We start from the raw sequence: 9,558 nt of genomic DNA, 5'->3' as shown, positions 1-9,558 counted from the left end.
GGGTTAAGGCCTGGGTTAGTGCATTGCCCCTCCCTCCCCCCATACCTCACCTAGCATCATGGCCAGCCCAGAGCAAAGGCGATGCTCCTCCCCCCTCCCCTAATATTAATATGGTTCCATTATAGCAGCTAGCCCAATCCCCTTTCCCAAGCTGGCCTCTTCCTCCTCCTGCCTCCCAGTCCTTACCTCATACACACCACAGAACATAGACATGAACTTGCTTAGAACAGCAGCACAGATGCTGGCAATGTGCACAAATGGGCCCTAGGGGAGAATCACGAACAGGGAGAGAGAAAGAGGTTCAGAGGTTAATGCTGGACAGCTATCCAGTGTCTATGAATTCCAGCCTCAGCTCGTTCCCCATGTTTCTCATTATAGTTCATGTACTCATGACGCCATTCCAGTAAGGTCCCTTCTTCCCTCTCTGCCACCCCCTCACGGCTCTCCCCTAGTTCTTACCTATCAGTTTTGCCTACCTCTTTGCCTACAGGGATGCCACTTCCTAGACCAGCAGTCAGTGCAATGACTTTGGCCACAAAAGCCTTGAGAGTGAGATATTCCTTTAGAACTACCCCACGAAGAATGGTCTTCATCTCAGGGATCCCAGAGCCTATACACAGAGAGTGACAAGGCTGACCCTGAGATCTGAAGGGGATGTGCTAGCCAGAAGAGAGGAGTAAGGGTAGGGGAGTCTAGTCACAAGAGACCAGTGGAGGCTAGGAGGAAATGGGAGGGAAAAAGTCAACAGTAGATTCAGGGAGACTGAGGAATGAACTTTCAGGAATGAGGAGAAGGAAGAGTTTTTATTAATGTTCTATAGATCGATGGGGTGGAAAATTTGGGAGAATTGAAATAAAAGTCTGATGTGAAGATCTCACCAACAGCCTGTGGGGCAATGAGGTGGCAAAAGAGGGCACTGAAGAGGATGAGGGTGAGTGGGACCGTGACCCAGGCCAGGAACTGAAGGGCAAGGTTGGGCTTCATCTGGTTGTATGTCCACTTGTAGGCTGGGGAGGTGTAGGCAGACAATAAGATATGGAGAACAGACAAAATAAACACAGATAGATTGACAGACACAAAGGTAACCATAGCTTGAGAGATAACGATGAGGATATGATTTTAGGGACTTAAAAGGACAAGAGAGGGCAGGGCTGGACCCTCATCTTGTGACATTATTTCCGTCACCCCTGATATAAGCCAATCTTGTGTCACAGACCCAAGAAACACATGAAGAATCATAGAAAATTAGAGCTGGAAGTAATCTTAGAATCACCTTGTCCCCTTCAAGTAGGGGACCAGAAGAACAGGGCAGTCCCATAAAGAGATTTAGGATCTACTAGGGACTAGGAACTGAGGGAATTGGGGGTCAAGGCCTAGAATGTTGTGGTTGAGGGGTCAGACATACCCTGTAGACTCTTAGCACTGACGTAGTCCATGCTCCAGCTAACCAGCGCCATAACCAATCCCAGCAATACCAGGAAGATCCAGTCCTCTCCCAATTTCCTTCGCACAATTTGTCCCATTTGATGGGCACAATCTGAGGGAGAGGAAGATCAAGGTGAGCCAGTTTTAAATAGATGACTGAAAGAGTCCCAAAGGTCCCTCCTATGTCTTGTGTTCAGTGTTATTCTCTCTTTGGTGCTATCTCATTGGTGGTGCAGTGGATAAAGAACTGGTCCTAGAGTCAGGAAGGCCTGAGTTCGATTCTACCCTCTGACACTTACTAGCTATGTGACTTTAGTCAAGTTGCTTAACTTCCATTTGCCTCAGTTTCCACAACTACAAAATGAAGATAATAATAGCACTTAATTCCCAGAGTTGTTGTGAGGATCAAATACTGGTTATAAAGTACTTACCCTAGTGTCTGGCACAGAGTAGGCACTATTTAAATGCTAGCTTATTACGTTGCAGTGGGAAAAGCTCTGAATTTTCTATCAAGAAACCTAGATTCTAATCCTGGTTATGATACTTACTAGGTGGATGACTAATTTGTCCCCAGTTTCTGCACCTCCATTGCTCCCCAAATCCCTTCTGCCTCCATCCCTACTACCGTGGCATTTGGAATGGTGATCTTCCTCACTGCTGTCCATGGCAGAGCTGGGGGCCTTCTGCCTGGGACTTGCCATGTTCTTTTCCTTGCTAGAGAAATCCAAGGGTTGTTCCGGGTGGTGGCCATAGAGCTAGGTAGAAGAGGAAAGAAGCAAATTAGTTTTTGCACTTCACCCAAGAAAAGGAAAAGTAAGTATATGTGTTTCTAGAGTAATGGCCCTTAAAGCATCCCCCAGAGTACACAAGATCATCCATTTGGCTGGGGTGGTGGCAGGAATTGGAGGTGAGCAGAGCAGCAGAGTGGTTCAGCACAATGACAACCCTTGCCCAGCTCTGGACTCTCCTTTCCCTTGCTGGTGTCCATCATGGATATCAATAGTCAGCTACCCGCTGGTCCTCAGGCAGTCAGGAAGGTGAGCCTTGTCTGAGCTTGATTCAGCCTTTGCTGTTACATCAGCAGCAGTAGCAGCTACATAGATGCCTGATCTCCCCTGAACTGGGCTTAGGTGCCTTTCCATCCCTGCTCAGCTTCTTCGTTCCCCCTCACACCCCATCCTCAGGAGACGGGGAGAAAAAAGGAGGCTTATAATAGACCAGATAAATTCAGCAAGGACAATCTGAGAGGAGCTGGTACAAGCAAGAGGTGAGGCAATGTTTGGGGGGCTACCCATAGGGCTTGCTACTCAAGTTGCCATATACACAGAACTCTCTTGGCCCTGCAACCTTCTCCTAAGACCTTGACCCCCCCCCCCAAAAAAAAAACCCCACCTTATTGGACAATTTGGAAGCAAGTAAGAAGGCCACTCAGCACCAGGAAATCAGGAACTACCTGGTTATCATCAGCTCTCTTCTCCCCACCTGGTACAGTCACCCTTTGGGCCTGAGATCTGTCCTTCAGAGAAGACAGACTACTTCTCTAATGATTGGTATTTCTTACTTTTATCAAAACCTTAGCATAATTACTGGATGGGGTTGAAAATGAATATTTTGATTTATTTAAGTACAAGCAACAGTGTGTTTCTTTCATTTGGACCTACATATTTTAAACATTTTTATTTGTTTTTCTTAAGACTAGGTCTTGCTATTTCACCCAGGCTGGAAATACAGTAGCCACTCATAGGCCTGATCCCACTACTGATGGGCCAGGGAGCTTTGATCTGCTCCATTTCTAAGAAAGGGCTATTTCATTTTTCTTTGAGTAGGTAGAGGAGGTTGGGGATTGGAGAGGGAAAGGGAATAAACATTTATATAGTGCCTACTATGTGCCAGGCAACTGCGCTAAGTGTTTTAAAAATATTATTTTGATCCCTACAACTCTTCCAGGTAGGTATGATTATGTCCATTTTACAGTTGAGAAAACTGAGGTCCACAGTCATACAGCTAGTGTCTGAAGGCAGATTCTGAATTTAGGGCTTCCCGATTCCAGGTCCAGTGCTCTAGGCACTGCACCACTTACCTGCCTCATTAGGCAACTTGACACCCTCCAATTTTGAGTGTTACCATTGTGATACTGAACTTAGGGTAGACCCCAGCTGGTTTAGTCCTCTGGAGCTCAACAGATCCACCAGCCTCAGCCTCAATTGGGATTACAGGCATGCACCACGGTGCCTGGCTCTGTATATCACAGTGAGGTAATCTAGCTATCAAAGTTATTAAAAATCAATAAACTAAATGTAGAACCAGACCTTTGAATTGCTGCATCACAAACTGTTAAACCAAAAGGTCTTCTAAAATAATGATGTATATTCAATCAATATTATTTTCAGTGAGGGTAAAATGTTTTCGTACTGTTAAAGAAATCAAACAAAAATATTTAAAATATCATTTATTTATCTCTATTCCATTTCTATTCTGTGTACATTTTATGTCAACATATTGGATTAGTAGCTAAAGCATGTAATTTATAAATAAATATACATATATTGTAGATGAGTCATCATTTCTTTTCTTTTTATTACTGATGGAGTACAAAACCAAGAGTCTGTGTTGTCGCAGAGAGCAAAGACTGAACTGTTTTTGTCTTTGAATCTGTATCACCCAGGATGGTTCCTTGTATATGGTAGGTGCCTAATGTTTGTTGAATTGAGGCAGATGGAGAGACAGAGATAGAGACACTCACAAAAAATAGAAGAGGTTGGATTATAGGCTTCTCCAACCCCCCCAAAAGCAGGCATCAGTAGTTGGGGCTACCGTTCTTCCACCTATCCATCTTTTATTCTCTACTCCTTTTTTTTTTTTTTAAAGCAATTGGGGTTAAGTAACTTGCTCAAGGTTACATGGCCAGTTATTATTTCTGGGTGTGGTGCTGAGTATCTGAGCCTGGATTTGATCCAGGTCATCCCAACACTGGAGCCGGTGCTCTTACTCGCTGAGCCACCTGGCCGCCCCTATTCTCTACTCCTAACTCTTCCTCCATCTTTAACTGTTCACTCTTACCCTTTGCCCATTCATTCCTAATTTCTTCCTCTCCACTTATTCCACGTCTTCTAGCCTCTGTCTTTCCTAACCCTGCCTTTGTCCCTCTATCACCATCTTTGTCTCTCCACTCTTCTTTTGTCAGTCATATCCATGTATCTTTTTACTTTGGCATAAGGCAGGGATAGAGCACTGGGCCTGGAATCAGGAAGACTCATGTTTCTGAGTTCAAATCTGGTCTTAGACACTTACTAGCTGTGTGACCCTCGGCAAGTCACTTAACCTTATTTACCTCCATTTCCTCATCTGTAAAATGAGCTAAAGAAGGAAATGACAAACCTCTCCAGTATCTTTGCCAAGATAACCCCAAATGGGGTAACTGAGATTCAGACATGACTGAAAGGAATGGATGACAACAATAAGATGGGAAGCACTGAGTGTTAGAGTCAAGCTTCCCTCCCTCACACTCTCCCTTTCACTTCCCTGTTTCCATTTAATCTTTCCCATCCCTTTCTCTGTCTATAGATCCTGGTGAATCAGTAACTCAAAATGGGAACAAGTTCCACAGCTGTGAATACACTTTTCCCCAGAGTAAGGTGATCAGAGATCAACTAATATGTGGGGGCTAAGAGTCAGGATCTCCATAGCCTAGGAACCCTATACCTCAAAGGTCCCACCATCTAGCAGATGTGATGAGGTTTCAGAGAGAGACCACGGGGATTTGTTCAGCAAACCACCTACCTACCACCCCAGTGTCAAGCATGAGTATGATGGTGAGGGGCTATAGATCCTATGTCATTCCTCCTGCAACCACTTATCCTCTGGGACCAGGGTCAGTTCAGGCCATAGGGCTGGTTCTGAGAGCCTGGGGTAGGAGAGATCAGGTTTCACAATAAAAGGCACTGAGTTTGGAAACTTAAGCTCATAGCCCCGGACAGAGACACAGACCTTCCTAGGGGCATCCTACTCTGCACTGAGTTAATTACTGGGGCAGTGCCTGCTTCTACTCTTCACCTGGGGCTCTGGCAGCAAAGCCAAGGCTGGTAAAAACTAAATCCACTTTCCAAAGCTAGCTGATTAACTTTCTTTGGCCCTGATGCTTGATTTCCCCTGGGTCCCAGGCTGAGGGGGAAGTAGGTGTGTATATCTGGGAGAGAGGGTTGACATCAGACCCTGGGTGGGAGGAGATTGAAAGAGCTAAATATGTACTCTTTGGCTCAGGGCTAACCCCTTACACCAAGGAAGAAGAGAGAAGAGGGCAGGGAAAGGGAGAAATAACAACTCCAGTCTGATTTTCAAGGCCTTTCAGAATCTTATGCTATTCTACCTCTTTTCTGCTATGCTTTACTACTTAGCAGCTTGTACTCTCATTCCTGGACAGGCCAGTCTCTTCTCTTTTTCTGAAATGTCATGATTCCCACCCAGAAGTCTTTCTTTGGGCTGTTCCCCTTGCTGAAATGCTACATCTTTCAGAGCCCTAGCTTAAGTGAAACCATTCTCCATGAAGCCTTCTCTGACCTTTCAACCCATAGAATCTCAGAATTTCACAGTCAAAAGAAACCCCAGGGGCCACCTCAACTACACCATGATAACTGCTGACAATTAAATAGTGCTTCACTTTGATTACAAAGCACTTTGTTATACATGACCTCATCTGATACAACTATATTAGACAGTAAGTAGGGGCAGGTACTTATCCCAATTTTACAGATGAGGAAACTGAGGCTCACAGAAGATAAGGCTGTACAGCTAGTAACTAGGTGGAACCCTGCAGCCTCTGCCAGATCAAAAACACCATTACACTTTTAGTTGGTATCAGTTTATCACTTAATTTTATACTGTCTGGTGCTGTTCTCTAATATTTAAAACAGGCTTTTCTTATCTTTTCCACCAAATTGTATTCTCTTGTTGGACACAAAGTGGGTATTCAAATATTTTCAAATTTATTAGTAGAACCCATGCCCCTTTGAGTATAGCTCTGAGCCCTTCCCCTGACAGGGCAAATTCCATACTGGTCTTTTTAAACAATGACTTTCTTTCCTCTCTCCTGAACATTGAAGTGACTTTACCATATCACTTTTATGCAGGTGCCCCACCTCAGAGCTCAGTCCTGGCCTCAGGAAGCCCTGAGAAATTTCCAGAATCAGTGACTCTGAGTCTATAATTCCCATGCCACTTGTACAATCCAACCTCTTTGATTCCCAATCCTTCTTAGGTCCCATTCAGCCCAAGGCAACAAAATGCCCCATGAAATAGAGTACTTCTCACTGTTGGCTTCCTCTTTTTTTCTGACATCTTCTCCAAATATCCTTGATTAATATATTTTCTTCCTCACTGAGCCCCACTTCCATTTTTCTTTCCTACTATCTCTTCTCTTTCCTCCACATTTTCTGCCAGTTTCCAGCTTTCTTATTCAGTCATATTTACTTGCCACACCATAATTCCTTTTCCCAACTAAGCTGGTTCCTTCTACCTCTCGATTTCTTCCTCCCTCTGGCTATGTCTATCTTCACTCCAACTGTCTTTCCTAGGTTTCCTCCTCAGTCTTCTACCTCTACTTGTGTCCTAACATACACTTAGGAATTATCAGTCTCCAGTGATGACTTCCTCTTCTAAACCCCTACTACACTGTATTATTCACTTCACACTTCAGTACTGTCTTGTATTCTCTTTTAATACATATCCAGTTTCTTTCAACTAGACTAAAGTTCCTCTTGGGTAAGGGCCACATCTTTCACAGTGCCAGGTGTATTGCCACAGATTTCATTGGTTAGTACTTTCAGTCATGTTCCACTCTTTGTGACCTCATTTGAGGCTTTCTCAGCAAAGATATTGGAGTGGTTTGCCATTTCCTTCTCCAGCTCATTTAAAGACAAGGAATTGAGGCAGGCAGAGGTTAAGTGACTTGCCCAGGGTCACAGAGCTAGTGTCTGAGACCGGATTTGAACTCAGGAAGATTAGTCTTCCTGACCTCAGGCCTGGCACACTATCCACTGCATCACCTAGCTGCCCTAATGCCAGGGACAGAGGTATTCAATTGATATCCCTCTTTAAATGAAGCAACAGTTTGCTCTATCATCCTACACTGATGTGTCTGAAATATGGTCATTTAATCCGTTTCTTAACCTCCATTCTTGTGTTTTATTTCCGGAGGTGGGGTGTGGGGTGTCCATGGGAAGTAATAGTTTCTATAACTTGTATATACATGTGTTTGCATGTTTGTATGTAGGTGCAAAGGCAGTGAACATGCCTGCACATGGGTAGGTGTAATAGCAGCATGGATAAATTCCACACAATTCAGAAAGTATGTTGTAGGCATGTGTGTATGCATGCCCCTATGCAATTCAAAATGTTCTATAAAAATGTGTATGTGTGCATGCATGATAATGAGAACAGATTGGAAAATGAACATTGATGAGTACAGGGTGGCAAAGGGGGATGAGGCGAGTAAAGAGCGTATAGTTGTGAGTACACAGGTAAAGATTACTCATAACATGCCTATTTTTACAGTGCTAGGTAATACACATGTGAACATGTGTGCATAATTATGGACACATCTATTTCTCTTGGCCTCAGTATATCCATCTCTACTTCTGTGAGACAGGGAACAAGACAGTGTTTTTAAAACTAGTTCTCCAGTTTTAAGATATTAATATCTTTCCACCTTCTGCTGTTTCCTCTCCCATCTCCTAGTTCCCTTAGTCTGTGCCCAGTCTCCTTCCCCCTTGCCCCAAATCTGTTCACCTCTACTTTTACCTAGCACCTTTTCTGTTTTCCTGTCACTTTCACCCCCCTCCCACAAGCCTCCTCTCCCTCCAACCCAGTCATACCTGTGTAGGATGAATGTTGGGCCGGGGGCCTGTATTCCTCTGAGGTCTGTGCTCATGAATCCCTTTCTCAGAGGGCAGGCCATAACTGGTGCAGTGCTCAAAGGAGACATACTGGTACTGAGGGGCACTACCCCACCAGCTTGATTCTCCTCCTGGTCTCAGTGACCCAGCACGGTCCATGATCCCAGCCTCGGGCTGGGCCCCGGCCTGACTGGCCCCCTCTTCCCCAACGGTTCCTTGAACCTCACCTCCTACTTGGCCCCAAGGAGTCTAGGGCAGCATGCCCACCCTCCTACTATTTATAGCCACCCCCTGTCACATGACCCCCCCACTGCCACATTTGATCTGCTTGGGGTCAAAACAGGTGTGAGGAGGGGGGAAGGGAAGGGCCCACAGGGGACTCCCCGAGAAGAGTACCCTTCCCCATCCCATGCCAAGTGCCTCCTCCAGCTTAACACTAATGAGGGCATAGATGTTGCTTTTTTTCAACTCTCCCTGCCAAACATCCCCGTGATAGACTCTGTCTCATCACTGGAAGGTTACTCAGTTGGCTTCATACCTGAACAGGAATCTTTTACAACATCCCTGACAAGTGGGATCAGCCTCTGCTTGAATGCTTCCAGAAATGAGGCACTACCCACACAAAGACAGTCCTTTCCATATGGGGACAGATCTTATTGTTAGAAAGTTTTTCTTTCTATCAGCAAAAATCTGTCCCTCTGATTTGGAAGCCAGGCTAAAGTTTTGCTCTCTAATTTCCTCTACATCGTTTCCTCAGGGTAGGGATGGAGGAGGTAGAGGCGAGTGGGAAAGGATGATGGCCTGGAAGGGTCTGAGGATCAGCAGATGGATGATGCCCAGGCAGTCACTCACCTTGGAAAGGAGCTGGTGCTGTTCTGCCATCTCTACCTGCTGCCCCATCCCTGGCCCTCTATCTTTCAAAGGGATGGTACCCTTTTGCCACATCTTCCATCTGTCCATCCTTGTCTGTCTGTCTGAGTCCCTTTGTTCCTCCATCTTTCTACAGCTCCCCTGTGTTCAGTAAAAGCTATTACTACTCTGATGCCATTCCCTCGTCCCTGCCTTTATCTCCCCGAGGTATGAAGTGACTGTGGGAAACAAGAGAGATAATGACCTTGGACTCTGATCTCTCCCACATCCCAGGCTGATTTATGAATGTTACCTTCTCTATAGTATTAGCCAGAGAGTGGGAAGGGCTGTGTTCTCAGAAAGCTTGTGGAATGTTTATTAGAGAATAGGATAT

At 45.1% G+C, this 9,558-nt stretch overlaps 1 protein-coding gene across 1 annotated transcript in view; it reads right to left on the bottom strand.

The window, feature by feature from the left end:
• Positions 1-9,544, bottom strand: part of CLCN1 (chloride voltage-gated channel 1) — a 30,988-nt gene extending 21,444 nt beyond the window's left edge. Inside the window, exons 1-6 of the mRNA XM_069087008.1 lie at positions 8,295-9,544; positions 2,051-2,180; positions 1,406-1,537; positions 879-1,007; positions 477-610; positions 187-264 (exon numbers count right to left, since the gene is read on the bottom strand). Coding sequence (XP_068943109.1) covers positions 187-264; positions 477-610; positions 879-1,007; positions 1,406-1,537; positions 2,051-2,180; positions 8,295-8,474 — 783 coding nt within the window. The 5' untranslated portion in view covers positions 8,475-9,544. The remainder of the gene's footprint in view (positions 1-186; positions 265-476; positions 611-878; positions 1,008-1,405; positions 1,538-2,050; positions 2,181-8,294) is intronic.
• Positions 9,545-9,558: the final 14 nt, after the last annotated feature.

Source organism: Petaurus breviceps, unplaced genomic scaffold, assembly GCF_028583685.1.
Source record: "Petaurus breviceps papuanus isolate PSGF00001 unplaced genomic scaffold, PetGlider_PUasm1.0 181, whole genome shotgun sequence".
Classification (NCBI taxonomy): domain Eukaryota; kingdom Metazoa; phylum Chordata; class Mammalia; order Diprotodontia; family Petauridae; genus Petaurus; species Petaurus breviceps.
This window is presented reverse-complemented; position numbering and strand designations above follow the sequence as displayed.